Source organism: Malaclemys terrapin, chromosome 2 (assembly GCF_027887155.1).
Source record: "Malaclemys terrapin pileata isolate rMalTer1 chromosome 2, rMalTer1.hap1, whole genome shotgun sequence".
Lineage (NCBI taxonomy): Eukaryota > Metazoa > Chordata > Testudines > Emydidae > Malaclemys > Malaclemys terrapin.
This window is the reverse complement of record NC_071506.1, coordinates 139,868,530-139,885,723: the sequence shown is the minus strand read 5'-3', so window position 1 is coordinate 139,885,723 and position 17,194 is coordinate 139,868,530. Positions and strand designations below refer to the sequence as shown.

The window sequence follows — 17,194 nt, the reverse complement described above, 5'->3', positions numbered from 1 at the left end:
AAGCTGGGTTAGCACAGACACGTTCTAGATCTGGGAACCACGTCAGGGCTAAGGAACTGTGTCAGATGAGGGACATTTGCTATCTATTCCGGGGAACCTCAATGGATTTGCTAAGTGCACTGCTACAAACCTCGACCAATGCACCTCAGTCCCGTACTGGGACCCTCAGTTCTGCACTGAACTGCACCACCCTAGTATGGTCTAGTCATGAGATCTCATGCAGCAATGCTGATATTCCCGAGTCCCAAACTGGCCCCTCCTCATCCAGCACTGCCAACGCTTCTTAACGCTGACCTGCACCATGCTGCTGCTATTTCTGTCCTGCTCCCTCAGGATAGTTCTGACGACACCCATAATTCTGGTCTGCAGCACCCCCTGCTGCTTTAGTCCTGGACTCCCTAACACAAGTATCTCTGTAGTCCTCATCCACAACTCCCTGGCTATTCTGCCTCTGACCATGTGGCAATTTTATGACGTGCCCAACGGCAATAGCGCGAGCAGCTCACACTTATTGTCGCTTGTGAGCAGAGGCAGGATTTCAACTTCGGATCACAAAGGTAAAAGGTTTATGTCCTCACCCCCCTGCAGTCCAGAATCCTGCCTATGGTGTTGGGAGAATTTACACCAGATGACAATCTGCTCACTACTGCTTCAAAGGAAGACAACACCCCGTAATGCTCCTTTACAATCTGGAGTACTCACTGAGATGGGTGAGATTCCACCACCTAGGGAGATGGTGGAATCTCCTTCCTTAGAGGTTTTTAAGGTCAGGCTTGGCAAAGCCCTGGCTGGGATGATTTAGTTGGGGATTGGTCCTGCTTTGAGCAGGGGGTTGGACTAGATGACCTCCTGAGGTCCCTTCCAACCCTAATCTTCTATGAGAAAAATTCCTTCTGCACTGAAGCATGAGTTCCTGCTACCTTTGGCCGATTCTGTTTTATCATTTGTGTGACAGTTGCACCTAGAGGCCCCAGCTCAGGTCAGGGATCCATTGCGCTAGGTGCTGTACAAACGCACCCTGAAGATAGTCCCTGCCCCAAACAGTATGATCTGAACAGACTTCGTGTGACCAGGGGTCCGGTTTTCGACCAAAAATCCCAGTGGAAAAGGGGCCCTGGGGGCTCTGGTCAGCACCGTCGACCAGGCCGTTAATAGTCTGGTCAGTGGTGCTGTGGCTCTAAGGAAGGCTAGTCCCTACCTGTCCCGGCACCACACTGCACCCCAGAAGTGACCAGCAGGTCCAGTTCCTAGGTGGGGGGGCCACAGGGCTCTGCATGCTGCCTCCGCCCTGTTAGCACCAGCTCCACACTCCCATTGGCCTGGGGGCGAGAGCAGCACGCAGAGCATCCTGGCCCCCATATCCCCGCCTAGGAGCCAGACCTGCTGGCTGCTTCTGGGGCGCAGCGTGGTGCCAGGACAGGCGGGGAGCCTGCCGTAGCCTTGCTGTGCCACTGATCGGGAGCCGCCCAAGGTAAGTCCGTGCCCCAACTCTGAGCCCCAAGCCGCTGCCCTCTAAACCCAGAGACCCCCTTTGCACCCCAAACCCCTCATCCCTGTCCCCACCCCAAAGCCCGTACCCCCAGCCGGAGCCCTCACCCCCGCACCTCCCCCCACACCCCAGCCTCAACCCGCAGCCCCCTCCCACATTCCGAATCTCTCGGCCCCACTCCCCAGCCTGGAGCTCCATCTTGCACCCCAACCCCTCATCCCCACCCCAGAGCCCGCACCCCCAGCCATAGCCCTCACCTCCTCCTGCACCCCAACCCCCTCCCTCAGCCCAGTGAAAGTGAGTGAGGGTGGGGGAGAGTGAGCCACCGAGGGAGTGGGAAATGTAGTGAATGAAGGGGGGCGGGGCGGGGCCTCGGGGAGAGGCGTGGCTAGAGTGTTCGGTTTTGTGAGATTAGAAAGTTGGCAACCCTAAACAGACTAGACACTGTCACCACAGCAAGTGTAATTTCCGAGCATCATTATCCCAGGCGTGGCAATCTAACATGCAATGTCTCACCCTTGGCCTTTTTGCGCAGTCAGCTTTCTCCCCATGTTAGACTCCCGGAGCCAAGCCCACATGGTCTTGACGGCTGCTTGGCTCTGAAGATGAAGTTTCCTGTTTAGGCTTGCCAAGGTTTTATTTGCAGGTAGTGCTCACGCAGCGAAGGAGCTGGCTCCCCGCAGCTAAAGAGGCTGTGAATTCCTGACCCAAGGAGAGAGGAAACGCAGGGCCTGCAATTCGGCAGCTTTTAAACCTGTAGTGGAAATGCTCGCATGAAGTCCTGGGCGATCCCTGGAGACTGAAGCCCTCTATCTCCAGAGTGGGTACAGCACAGCCAGGAGCACTGTAACCGCCTCCCTGCACTACCTCTCTAATGCGCCTGAACCAGCTTTGATTGGGTGAGAGGGAGTCCAGTCTCCAGGGCCCATTCACTCCTTGGTCTCCCTACGGAGAAAGGCTGATTACTGTCAATCGTGCTGATGACTTTTAGGCCGAGCAAACACACCTACCGCCTCAAGGGTCTGGAAAGAGATCCATCAAACTCCCTCCGTAACCTGCACCTTGGAGAGCATTTAATTCTGCCACACACCCAGCCCCACAGAATAAGGGTTTACCATAGAAAGGAATAAAACCTTTTGGGGAAAATAATTAAATGGCTCCCTAAGCAGTGGCCAAAAATATCATAATAATATAATAAAATATAATATAATATAATATATGGAGATATACCTATCTCATAGAACTGGAAGGGACCCTGAAAGGTCATTGAGTTCAGCCCCCTGCCTTCACTAGTAGGACCAAGTACTTATTTTTGCCCCAGATCCCTAAGTGGCCCCCTCAAGGATTGAACTCACAACCCTGGGTTTAGCAGGCCAATGCTCAAACCACTGAGTTATCCCTCCCCCCCATCTATTAGGAACATTAACCTGTAGAATGCTGGTGTTTTATCCAGGTTGGCAACAAAATGAATGCTTAGGATGTAGATTATATATGCCCAGTCTCCAAAGCGTTAAACCACATTCAGCAGACACTTAGCAGCCCTGGGGTCACAGCTCAGTGTGATCACACTTCTGCTAACAACCCAAACACTTAGGATATGTCTACACTGCCCATACTGGGGCATCCACACTGCATTGTAAGCCTGGGTTTACAATTACTGGACCCGGGTTTCACAGTCATGCTAACGCGTCTATACTGTGTGACGCAGACCTTCCAACTTGGGTCTGCAGCTTGACCTGTGTCCACACTGCACAGTGACAGGGAATGGATCCAAGTCACAGTGGGACTTGGGCTCTGACCCACTCCCCCTTAGTAGGATCCTAGGACCTGGGGCCAGAGTGCCTGCTGACCTGAGTCAGACTGATCTGTGTGTGAACAGAAGCAGGGAGCGGGTGGGGGTGGGGACTTGGGCTCAAACCGGAGTCAGAGTCCTGGCTTAGTGTGCAGTGTAGACATACCCATATAGAGCCAATTTAGTGTGCAGACAGGAAGACCAAGGGGAAAAAAATGAAATACCACCCAAATTATTCAAGTGAGTTAGGAGAACAAGTTTCATTGAAAGTCAGTGGGACTTGTGCTCCTGCTCACTTAGATGCTTTGGGAAATTTGCTTGCTTCAAAAAACAGACTAAAAGTTAATTAAATCGGTTGCCCAAACAACAGCCTCGACAATGTCTAATGCCTCACACACATGTCGTTTCTTTGGATCCTCGCTGATGGGACAGGGCTGGATCCTGCCAGGCTGGGCCAGGTTCTAAGTGACACCAGTTCCCACTGAAGATAAAGGAAGTTGATGGACGTAGCCCATTGCAGAATCAGCCTAATAGTGATGAAAACACGTTGTGCTTCCAAGTACCTTTCATCCAAAGATCTCATACAGCTTTCTAAACATTAATGAAACAAGCTTCACCTTTTAAGATAGGGACGATGACCTACATTAATAGTTTCCAAGATCAGAATGGACCATTGTGATCATCTAGTCTGACTTCCTGCCTAACTCATACCACGGCAGTTCCCCAAAATAATTCCTAGACTAGAGCTTTTAGAAAAACATCTAATCTTGATTTAAAAATTGCCACTGATGGAAAATCCACAACTCTTGGTAAATTTTTCCAATGCTTAATTGCCCTCACTATTGAAATTTTAAACCATATTTCTTAAGTTTGTCTAGCTTTAGCTTCCAACCATTGGATGATGTTACATCTTTGTCTACTAGACTGAAGAGCCCACTGCCAAATATTTGTTCCTCATGTAGGTACTTATAGGGCTTGTCTATATGGTGCCATTGTCTGCAATAGAGGGGCACTAGATTGTGTGCTGACCCATGTGGACCCTGCTGGCATGCACTAAAAGTTCCCTAGTGCACATTAATATGGTCCTGTTTCAAACTGTACTACGTTAACATGCATTAGGGAACTTTTAGTGCATGCCAGCCGAGTCCACATCACCAGTTAGTGCGCAACACGCTGGTGTGCTTTAGAATCTACTCCCCTGTAGTACGGACTAAGGTACCATGTAGGCAAGCCCATAAACTGTGATCAAGTCATCCCTTAGACTCAAGAAGCTCAATTTATTGAGGCGATCACTATAAGGCAGGTTTTCGAAACTTTTATTCATTCTTGTGGCTCTTCTCTGAACCCTCTCCAGTTTGTCAACATCCTTCTTGAATCATGGACAGCAGAACTGGACACAGGATTCCAGCAGCACTCACATCAGCACCAAACAGAGGTAAAATATGTTATCTAATCCTACTTGAGGTTACAGATGCTGAGGCCCAGGAAAAGGAAGTGTCTTGCCTAAGGGTCACACAGCAAGTCAGTGGCAAGAGCCTCTGTCTTGACTCCCAGTCCCCCTCCTCTAACCACTAGACCACCCTCCCTCCCCAGAGCTGGGAACAGAACCCCAGAGTTCTGATACCCAGTCTCCCCCTCTAACCACTAGACTCCACTCCCTGTCCAGAGCTGGGAACACAATCACTTGCCCAGTAGTTCAAGAACTTAAACACTCAGAACCACCAAACTAACTGTGATTTCCTTCCACACCTTGAATCCAGTAAGTCTTTGCAGGCAAAAAAACCCCCCTTGTGATCATGGCAAGGAACTATCGGTTTTAGCAGCCACCAGGTTTCCGCAAGGTGAACTTTTTCATGGTGGTGGGTAAATCGGACCATTACCCAGTAACCTTTATCTGTCTTAGGTAGATAGAGATCATATAGTCCCCAATACCATAGTACCGGAGAATGTCACCATCTTTAATATATTTATCCTCAGCACATCCCTGGGAAGCAGGGGTGTGCTATTATCTTCATTTTACAGATGGCAAATTATGGCACACGGGCCCTGATCCTTAAAGGTGTTGAGGCATTTAACTCCCGTTTAAACCAATAGGGGTTAGGCTCCTAAGTCCCAAGGTCACATGGTCTGTCTGGGGCAGAGCATGGATTTGAACCCACGTGTTCTGGACCGCCCACCTCTGCATGGCACTCCCACGCCTGAGAGGCACCATACTAGTCGGTACAGAAACAAAGGGGTCAGTAGGACACTGTGTGCCCATCTCATTGTTCCAGGAGCTGCACGTGGAAATCCCTGGGCGCCAGAGAGCAAGCACATCCCCTGGCGCCGGCCCTACGCGCACATCAAACAAGGTCATTATGCGGCACAAGTGGGATGCCACTGGTGCACGTGGGTGAGATAGAGAGACAGAATTAATAAAAATCTATCTTATTAACTGCCTGACCTCACCCCATCGATCCCATTCGAAATGGCAGGAACACACACAAATCCCTTTGTGTTACAATAGAGAAAGGGCTCAGCTGAGCTCAAAAAGCCACCTAAATCCCTGGCGCAATAGTGACTCCCTTTTCAAAGAATGAAGCTCAATGGGGAAAAAAAAAAAGAACCTAATAATGCTTACAAAACTTACGCTAGGAAGAGAAAATTCCACATGGATTTGAGATTTTTTACTTGATTAAGCTCATAATTCCATAAAACGAACACTATTTGTGGTTCCTCTAATACTTTTATTAAAAGTTTTGGGTTTTTTCTTTTCTTTTTTTTAAGATCTGGAACAGTGGGGCATGTTAACTCTTTGGATGCCATGAAAAGCGAGAATGCAGAAATATTAGACAGATGGGGCTTGATTTTTTCACTGTCTTGACATTTGGTGGAATCATTTCCAAAGGGTGTAAAACAAAGGATGTCAAATGCTACCAATCTAATCTGGTAGCATTTTGCACCAATTTTCTTTGCCATGCTGTCAGCTCTATACCAGTTCCATGCTTATGCTATGCCAGTTCCATACAGTGTTATCTACGCCAATTCCATGCGATGCCCATGCCGTTTCAGTCTACTGAACTCTTATTTCACAGGTTACCAGCAATAGTAATGGCTTCGATTCTTAAATCCACTCATGATCCAAGCACAGAGGCAGAGGCTAGAGGAATGAAACTGAAGCCACCCGCCGAGCACGTGCTGTGACTGCTGCTTATCACACTGTTCGGAATTAGAGCTGAGCAAAAAATTTCCAGTTTGGTTGTCAAAATGAAAAGTCCAAAAAAATGTTCCTTTTAGATCAGCCTGAAATGACAATCTTTTGTTTTTTCTTGCTGAAATGATAAACTGGGGAGAGGCGGGGGGAGATTTTCAGGTCGAATACAATGTTTCGACCTAAAAAAAAAAATGTTTAATTTTTTTAAAACTTTTTTTTTTTTTAAAGTTAAATCTAGCTAAATTTCCATACAAAATGTTGTTTTAAAACAAAAAGTTGAAATGTTCCGTTTATACATTTTTGGAATCCCTCTCCCCTTTTTTCTGTGGCCAAAAATATTTGCTGAATTTGACTTAAATTTGCCAACGGTTTTAGTTGAGAATTTCAGCTATTCACCCGAAACTGCATTTTTCGGTGAATAAACTAGTTAGCAAAAAATAAATATAAATAAAAAAAATAAAAAAATTCACCCAACTCTATTTGTAATTGTAGCCTTGCCCAGACACAGGGCAATAAATTAATAAATACTGGGGTCCTTTTATTTGCTGTCTGGTGGTGGAGCCTATAGTGTGTGCTATTTTTCTCCACAACTTCTTCTTTCTTGCCACTTCCCTATTTGAAGTCAGCGACTTTTGTAACTTTGTTCCAAAACTCATGATCATACACGAGGCTGTCATGAAGATCGGTCCCTCTGAGGTCTGCTGATATTTGGTCCATGTACCTAGTCTTTGGTCTCCCTCTTGTTCATCATCCATCCACAGTCACTACAAGAGCTCTCTGGTCTCTGCCAGATATGCCCAAACCAATATAACCAAGCCTTCTTTAACTTGTCTTCAATTGGAGCAACCCACATTAGGCCCCTTACCACCTCAAGGGCTAGAAACTTACTTTAAAAAAAAATACAAATGATAGTTGAGATTCTCACCTAATCACATTCCTCCAGGCGCTGGGGCTTTAAGAAACACACCAAATATTGCAAGACTCAAGATAAGACTCCATTCCACAGGCAGCTGCGGTTTTTCAACTCTGGAGTGGGCTCCAAGAAACAGCTATGTTTCTAGCCACCATGTTTTACATTGTCCATCTTTCAGGATTTGTGTCACTTTGCATGGTCAAGCAATGAACTGGCCCATACTTGCTGTTTCCTAATCAATTTCAAAACCAATCAACCTGTTGCAATTTGAGGACTGATTAATAGATTTAGCCAGTGTGTTCGGTCTCAGCAACACCATGGTCATGAAGCCACTGGGTATCTCCTGTAAAAGCACCCGGTGTAACTTCACTGTGGTCACAAGCAATTTGTGACTTTTCTTTTGCATCATCTTACTTGCGATTATAACAACATACTGCATTTCTATAGCTACTTTAATCACGCAGGCTCCCACAGTGCTTTACTAACTATGCATATAGCAGAATCACTTCATCGAGTACAGAAATGCAACCCGCTCTGGGGTGGAATGTGGTAACTGCTCACCAGTGCACAGCAACACTACGCAATAGTTTACATATTGCCTTGTCTCAGGACTGGCTCCAGGGTTTTTGCCACCCCAAGCGGCGGGGGGGAAAAAAAAAAGCCGCGATGGCAATTGCAATCGGCGGCACTCTGGCGGCAGGTGCTTCCCTCCGAGAGGGACCCGCCGCCGAACTGCTGCAGAACAGCCCAACGTGCCGTCCCTTCCCCTTGGCCGCCCCAAGCACCTGCTTGCTGGGCTGGTGCCTGGAGCTGGCCCTGCCTTGTCTACACTCTTTTTTTGTTTCCCCCTTACAATTTGCCATTATTGGGAGTGCCAACGTATACAAGACTTACCATTGTGTCATATATACCTGCTCTGAGCTGGCTTAGAGGAAATGGTGCTTAAAATGTGAGAGACTTCCTGGAGCCATCTGCCCTAAGGCTCTCATCAATATTGCCACTCATGTAGCTGAACTAGCAGGAACAAAGGTGGGATATTTTGGGACCCTATCCCCAGGCAGGGGACAACCAGGTGAGTACTAACTCTGGAGGGGAAAAGCCACCTACTGAATCATCAATGCTACCTCCAGCAGCACAGTGTCTCCTAACTGTCTGCTGGAGGCACTAGGTCAGTAGTGACTTAGACTGGAAGCTGTATGGGGCAGGGACCATCATTTTGTTCTGTGTTTGTACAGCACCTAGCACAATGGGGGGGGGGTGGTCCGTGATTGCGGATCTGAAGCGCTACCACAATACATGCATAATAACACTACCTACTGAATCACCAGCACTGGTGAGGTCTCCTCTCCTTACCTGGCAGATTCTTTCCACTCCATTTCTTCCCCATCGTGCTGCAGTGTGTCCATCTCAGTGAACAGGGTGGGGTTTGGAGGGTCATCGTCTTCACCCAGGATGTAACGAAGGCGTTCAGCAGCTGGAGACACTAAAGCGAGGAGATAAAAAGAGTTCATTTAACCCTGGACAACTGTGGATGGTTCTCACACCAATCCGGCTTCGAAATTGCTCTAGGAACCTTGTGAGAATGAGCTTTCTGGTGAATATGTCCTGGTTACAGCCATGGAGTCACAGAGTTCAAGGTCAGCAGGGACCACCAGATCATACCTCACCTCCTGTATAGCACAGATCACCACCTGCACACCAAGCCCAACCACCAGAATAAGACCAAAGTACTACAGACTTCAGGAGGCTAAACCATTGAATGCCACAGGTAGAGAATACCAAAGGCAAGGAACTGATACTGAGATATACCTATCCGGGCAAGAAATATGAAGACTGCAGCTTTGCTTATGATTATTTGGTCCTTTCAAACTCAGCCCCAGCCAGAACCAGGAACCAAAGCAAGAAAATGGAATTTGTTTCTCCAAAATGTTTTGTGGGTTTGAATTTTGGGTGGAGAGTCAGATCAGTTTAATCAAACCTGGCCGCCTGTTGGGGAAACAATCTTTGATTTCTCTTCCGTTTTGCTCATGCTGAAAAATCGACTTGGGAAGACCTCGCTGGGCATCTCGTGCTGTAGCGATTGCAGCAGGGTTCTTTGCTGCCAAAAGTGCAGTTGTAGCAGTCCATTCGGGCAGCCTGAGCAGCAGCCCCCTGGCTCTAGTTTTCTAGGAAAGACGCTGCAAAAGCTAAAGGGGTAATTTTGATGGCAAACAAAAGTGATTCAGCATTTTTGGGGCAGCAAGCTTAGTCACTCCTGACCCACAAAACTTTGAACAAACAGAAAGGAGGGTGAGGGTGGAGGAGGGGACCAACAGGCGTATCTTAGATCCTGTAGTGAAAAGGACATTTGGAGGACAATAAGCCGTTTGAGGGAACAACTCATTCAGAAACAAGAGGCCCATTGAGGAGCAGGGAAGACCGAGACAATAAAGCAATTCAGGCCAAGTTTCCTCAACAAAGAGGGCTTGAAATATAGAACAACTGGCAAATGTAATGAATGGAAGGTGCACACTCTCGATTTTGGTAATCAGTGGATACAACCACCAGCTAGATTCAGAGGATGAAATCCTGGCCCCATTTAAGTCAATGGGAATTTTGACATCGGTTACAGAAGGGCCAACATTTCACCCGTTGTATTTAAGGCCAGAAGGGACCATGATGTTAATCTAGTCTGCCCTCCTGCAAAACACAGGCCAGAGAATTTCATTTCCTGCACCACGCATGTATTTGTGGTTGAGCTAGAGCATATATTTTTTTCTGAAAGGGACATCCAATTTTGTTTAAAGATATCAAATGATGGAGAATCTACCATGTTCCCCAGGGAAGTTGTTCCAATGGTGAATTGCCACACCGTTAAAAATCTGTGCTTTATTTCTAACTTGAATGTATCTGGCTCCAGCTTCCAGCCATTGGATCGTGTCCTGCCTTTACCTGTTAGATTAAAGATCCCTCAGCTATCCCCAGGTAAGTATTTATGGACTGAGCTTCTTAACTCTTTGGACCCGCTGGGGAAGAAACGTGACACGACATGGTGACACTCTTTGTGTTTTCTTTAGGTTCTAGTGGGCAGGGTCCTGGATCAGGAAGGTTCCACCATTTCAGTGAGATATTCTGGCTTTGTGGCAGTGCATGGCTCAGGGGACTGGTAAGTGGATACAGAACATTTAACTTCCAAGTCACCAGCTAGAATCCAGTCCAGGTTGGGGAGTGACTGATAATTATAATATAAATATATGGAGCTACACCTATTTCATAGAACTGGAAGGGACCCCGAAAGGTCATTGAGTCCAGCCCCCTGCCTTCACTAACAGGACCAAGTACTGATTTTGCCCCAAAGCCCTAAGTGGCCCCCTCAAGGACTGAGCTCACAACCCTGGGTTTGGCAGGCCAATGCTCAAACCACTGAGCTATCCCTCCCCCACCTGATGCCTGGTGCTTGGTGGCCTATGTGAAATGAGTTTGGTGCAGCCCAATCCCAGTGCACAAGTGTCCATATAATAAGAAATACCAGCACAATTGCCTTTTCCATCACATCACGCTGGTGGCTTCCGTGGAGAAGCCAAGGCTTGTATAGGTTACGGAGATTGAACCGTCCCACCTCCACCTCAGGGAGGGATGTTGAGAAGCTTGCTTTGTGCTGTGCCTGCTGCAGTTAAACATAGGACTTCAGTGTCCAGAGCTGTCAAGCCAGCACCTTCTACCAGCAATACAGCCCTGTAAGAAACAAGAAACCCTGGTCTCTAGCACAGGAGGAAATTTTGTTGCCCCCTTTTCTATGCTTTGTTTTCCTCTGGACATTGAGCTGAAACATGAGATCGTTGCTCAGACAAGACTTCCATTGATGTCATTGGGAGTTTTGCCTGAGTGGGAGCTGTACAAATTAGCCCAACGTTTCGGTTTTAGAAATTATATTTTTTTCCCTGCTGTGATAGGTGAGTTGGTGGAGGTTACCCATTCACCCGTCTTTCAGCCATCAAATTCAAATCTGTTTCAGGGCTCTCTCTTTCTATTCATCTATTCTGGGATTTTCTCCCCCCCTGTCCCTCCTTCTCAACATTTTCTGTTTCTCTATCTCAGAAAGAAAGTGAAATTCTGAGATAAAGAGAGAGAGAGAGAGAGAGTTTCTTAGAGTTTTGCGCTCTCTCTCGGTCTCAGAGTTTCCCTTTCTTGCTTTCTTTATGGCTCAAGCCTCCGGAGCAAAGCCTAATGCTCCTGTCATAACAAATTAACTTTGTTTCCCGCTAAGTGTTGAGGGGAGAAAAGAACAGTCGAGACAAGCTCCGCTATTGAGCGGCTGCGTCAGAGTAAGCTTAGGCCTGTGGCTGTGGTATGTCACCCAGGGATGCGGACAGAAGTTTCAGCAGCACAGGACATTTTTAATTACCGAGAGAGCCGGTTCATTCCCTTTGAATTGTTCCGCCTGAGTGACTCTAATGCATTCCCTGTAGCTGTGTGAGGGGGGCAGGGAGGGGGAGAGCACACACTTGCCCTCCTGACTGCTTGCTCCATCGCTGAGCGAGTTTGGTGGATTTTCTCTTAAATCTCTGTGTTCACATGTTTTTAGATCTCTTGGCAGCATGCAAGGCAGCTGGCAACAGCCAGCGCAATGCTAACCCACTGCTGATGTGTGTGAGGTTAAGAATAAACGCTTCTTTAGCCAGGCTAGGAGAGACAAGGCCTAGTGGTCTGAATACTGAGCTAGAAGCCATGAACTCCTCAGTTCTAATGGAATCTCTTACCCACAGAGACAGCATTTCTTAGAGTCTAAGGACAGATAATGATAATCTATTATTATGATATCATTATTCCATGCAACACAGCCCAGGGAATTTCACGCAGTGATTCCTGAAATGGATGGGGGTTATCCATTCCCCTGGTGTAAGAGAATGCTACTGAGTTCTACTCCAAGATTTGTATCAACGGAGCACCTAGGAATCCTCATCATGGACCAGGACCCCATTGTGCTAGGTGCTGTACAAACCCAGAACAAAAAGCTGATGGTCTAATTATAATACAAGACACTACATAAGGAGATGAACAGGCAGGGGAGTTCAGGGAAAAGTCAAGACTATATTGGCAGTCTTCTTGAAAGGTATCCAGTCATGATTTAAAGACTCCTAATGATGATGAATTAACTATTATTTTGAGTGTCTCCATGAAAATGGGAGTAGTGCTCACCCAGGGTTACTGTGGGTATTTTGAAGATAGAAGGCCCTAGAGATGTGCGTGATAGAGAGGCAGGGTAATCCAGGGCTTAGGGCACTGGAGTAGGTCCTGTCTCCGCCATTAACTCACTGGGTGATCTTGAGCAAGTCACTTTCCCGACCTGGGAAATGGGGAGAACAATCCTGCTTTTTGGTAAGGAGCTTAGATGGAAAGCACTGAGTGATAAATAAGAATATGCATGATTAATAGTACCCAATTAAATAGCCTCTTCTGCCCCATTCTGAAAAGCAGCCATCACTACAATAATTCAGATGAATTCTAACTGCATCTGCATGCTGCTGTCCTTACACAAAAGTTTGGGGAGTTAGAAAAGTATCAGTTTTTATAAAAGTGCCATGTTCTCCACTATAGCATCATTACACCAAAAGTGATTCACAAACTTCCCCACGCAACATAACTAGGAATCATTCGTTCCCTACTGAATGGTGTGAAACATGACAACTGTTTAACAGAACCTAGCTACATCACATGACAACTTAAGACAGGAAGTTAAGAATCTATAGGTGCTCCCAACGAGTATCTGTTGTGGCTGCTGCGGGAACTTTTGCCATATTAAATTCCAGCTGAAATAAAGCTGCTCCTTCTTTGAATGGCATTTCAGAGGGACCATTCTGACCCTCTAGTCTTACCTCCTAGCACAGCACAGGCCATAGAATTTCACTCCGTGATCCTTGCATTAAGCCCATAACTTTGGTTTTGGGACTCAGCTTTGACTGTCACAACACACATTCCCTCTCCCCGTACCCGAGCATACATTTGAGTGGAAAATGCCAGCATTCTCTGGCCTCGTCTATGCTAGAAGCATTTTTTGTTAATGGATGGGATTTTCAAGTGACTAAGGTAGTCAAGCACTTAACTGCCTCAGATGCTTTTGCAAGCAGTGCGGTCAGAGCGCTGGACTGGGAGTCAGGACACTCGAGTTCTATTCCTGGCTCTGCCGTTCAGCAAGTCACTTCCCCACTCTGTGCCTCAGTTTCTCCCATCTGTGAAATGGGGATAATGATACTGTCCTTTGTAAAGAGCTTTGAGATCTACTGATGAAAAGCGCTGGGTATTACTATTTCTCCTACTGTGCTAACACCAGCTAAATGCCACTGGTGGTAGCAACAGTGGGAGCACAGATATTGACAAGGCTGTTTTTTCTAACTCCGCTCAGAGCAGATCTAGACAACATGGCGATAAAACCACCGATGGCTGGTTTATGCTAGGTTTCCCACCAGCGATACCGGTGTAGGGGAACTAGTGCAAGAATCATAGTGGGAGATGTTAATAAAATTGCTGGTGTAGAAAAGACTTGGGAGCTAACATTCGCAGCTCAAAATGGGCAGCGGAGGAGAGGTAGCACAGACAACCAAGATGGTCAGAGTTCTCTAGTTTCTAATTTATGAAAAAGTCGTGCAGAATAATAGAAAGTGGTAGCGTTTCTGTAGTTTTGGTATCATCCTATTTAATGCGATAGAACAGGAGAAACTTTCTATAGATTACCTCAACCACCGTACTGAATTTGAGAGATAATCATCTCTCCCTGCTGTAGAATTCTATGAGATGGTTTGGAAAACCTACACAAAGGGTCACATTCATCATGAAATTCTATAAGTTTTTCAGAGTAATTTCGAGGGAGCCTTATTACATTTCTATAACCCCTATTGTTTCCATCCCTATTTCATTGTATAGGACTTTTCCATGAATGGAAGGAACATGAAGGGGCCACGGGGAAACAGGAAGCCTCAAGGTGACCCATTAACAACTTCAACGTTATGAAGGGCAATTGATAAAGCTGACTGAGAATTCTCCCAGGTGAATGATTCTAAACTAGGGCCAGAAGCTAAAAATTAGGAAAGTAGAACTAAAATGGAGATAATCAGGGAAATACCATGTGCTCATGGAATAAATTACTAGGAAGGGCACCAAAACACAATACATAAGGAAGTTCCAGGCATCATGACCAATTCAACCAGGCTCTATGCTGGCTTCTAACTGTGTAGATGTAGCCCATTGGTCAGTGTGGGTTACAGGTCCTCCTTTGTCCGATCTGAAGAAGAGCTAACACAATTGTTGGATGCATAAACAGGGGAATTTTGAGTAGAGGTAGAGAGGTGATTTTCCCTCTGTATTTGGCACTGGTGTGATCACTGCTGGAATCCTGTGTCCACAATTCAAGAAGGCTGTTGATAAATTAGAAAGGGAAGAGCCACAGAATCATTAAAAGATTAGAAAATCTGTGTTCTAGTGATAGACACAAGGAGCTCAGTCTTTTTAGCTTATCAAAAAGAAGGCTACAGGGTAACTTGATTATAGTCCATAAAGTACCTACACAGGGAACAAGTAGGTAATAATGGGCCCTTCAATCTAGCAGAGGCAGGTCTAACACGATCCAATGGCCAGAAGTTGAAGCTAGACAAATTCAGACTGGAAATAAGGCGTACATTTTTAACAGTGTGAGTAATTAACCATTGGGACAATTTACCAAGGGGCGTGGTGGATTCTCCATCACTGGCCATTTTTACATCAAGACTGGATGCTTAATAAAAGATCTGCTGTAGGAATTATTTTGCGGAGGTTCTACAGGAAGGTCAGACTAGATAATCATAATGGTCTTTTCTGGCCTTGGAATCAATGAAATCTACAAAGCTCTGGAGGTCCCCAGTTCTATCCCCTTATGTGCACCATTCAAAGAGACTTCTAATGACAAAGTGGCCAGAGCCTACCTGTCACTTGAAGGCCCACTTGTACCCTAAACTGCCAATGCTACCACCATTTCTGTTGATGGGTGGGGTTGTGTTTGATACACAGGAAGTCAGACTTTCAGTGGTTCTCAACTTGCGGCACACAGCTCACAGCTGCGGCCCATGTGACATCCTCAGGGCCATACAGGTATTGTATGTGGCCCACAATGGTAAATAGATTGAGAATCACTGGATTAGATGATCTGGTGGTTCCTTCTGACTTTAAACTATGACTTATTGAGTAACTCTAGTCAAGACAACAAAGGAATGTGGTCATTCCCCACAGCCCCTCAGTAGCATCTACCTACCTATGTAGGTGCTACATATTGCTGGGGTAGCGGAGACTTCTATGGAGCCTCGGCTAGAAGGCAAAGATGGTGAGGGACGAAAAAGGCAGTACTATTAGCAGCTCTCCCTCCCCGTGAATCCTGTACTGAGTCTCAGGCCAGCTCTGGCAATCCTAGACCATTGTCTATTTCTGGGGGATTTGCAGGAGATAGTAGAAAAAGTAGGAAGGTGGGATCTGCCAAATAACGACAGTCATGTTGGGCCAGGAGGCTTTCCCTGTTCCTAAGATTCCTTAACAATCTGCTCATTTAAGGGCCTACTTTATGCAGAGCAGAACACACCAGTTATTGCAGGCCACAAGACTCTCGCTAGGAATCTGGCAGAAGAACGTGCCATGCGCCCGGTGTGTTGGAATGCTATTCACTCGTGCTATTTGGGTCCGCTTCCAAACAGCTGAAAAATGCCTGCGGCGGAGGAACACCTTTGTTCAGAGGTAATACCACTGTGGGATTCCCAAGGGAGAGATCCTTGGGCCAACTGCAAGGCGGTATTCGTACATTATCGCATGGCACGTACAGAGGTGCCACAACTTATGTAAATTAGTGGGGTGGGGGGGAGAGCAGGAATGAAAATGCAGGAGTTCGGAAGCGATGTTGAGGGGGGACATCAACAGGAGAGTCAAAATTGATGGAGACACGTCCTTTCTCTTCCCCAAGCGGTTACACCACTAGGCACATAGGACACAACATACACAACGTAGGCAGAACAACTACATTAATTCCCAGAGTGCTTAATTCCAGTACTTTTACTAGATTTGGATTATGTGACTGGTCTAACCTATTAATTTTAAAAATCAAAAAGATTTCCCCCTCTTTCTAATAATCAGCACATGTGAAAAATGTACAGAAGCATTCGGCCCTTCCCATTATAGAAAGGTGGGATCAAAAAGCTAAGTACTATGGGCCAAGTATTGAGGCACCCAAATCCCTTGGAATGGGGAAAGAATGAATGAATGGAGAACACACACACACACACACATGCGAGGTACACTCCTAAGTGTGAGCACCTCTCTGAACATCCAGTCTCTTTCCCTGCCACTGCAGGATTGCTGCCTTCAGCACATTTGCTAGTGTTTTGTCCAACCTGGTTTATAAATTCCCACCCTTTCCCTGGGGAGACTATTCCACACGCCAATAATCTCACTATCAGGCAGCTCTTCTGATATTCAGCCTAAATGTTCTCGTCATTCATTCAACTGCTTTAGATGATCCTTCCCTGTTCCTGGGCGCTTACAGCCTTCAAGTATTTCCCGGCAGTTATGACTGGCCCTTCGTTGTCACTTAGCCAAGCTAAGCACGTCTACTTCTTTTGATCTTTCCTCCTAAACCTGCGCCCTTCCAGATTCTTCTTCTTCCTCCTTTCAGAACTCCTTCCCATTCATCATCAGTATCCTTTTAGCCATGAGATACACAGAAATGACCACAATACTCAAGGTATGGTCATGTCAGAGTCATACAGAGAGGTGCTTTTTTGAAAACGTTACCCTCAGTCATTGGGAGTATGTCTA

At 46.4% G+C, this 17,194-nt stretch overlaps 1 protein-coding gene across 1 annotated transcript in view; it reads right to left on the bottom strand.

Annotated features, from left to right (window-relative positions):
- SLC4A5 (solute carrier family 4 member 5) overlaps window positions 1-17,194 on the bottom strand; it is a 125,929-nt gene that overhangs the window by 84,157 nt on the left and 24,578 nt on the right. Inside the window, exon 4 of the mRNA XM_054018141.1 lies at window positions 8,741-8,870. Within this exon, the coding sequence (XP_053874116.1) occupies window positions 8,741-8,870 (130 nt within the window). The remainder of the gene's footprint in view (window positions 1-8,740; window positions 8,871-17,194) is intronic.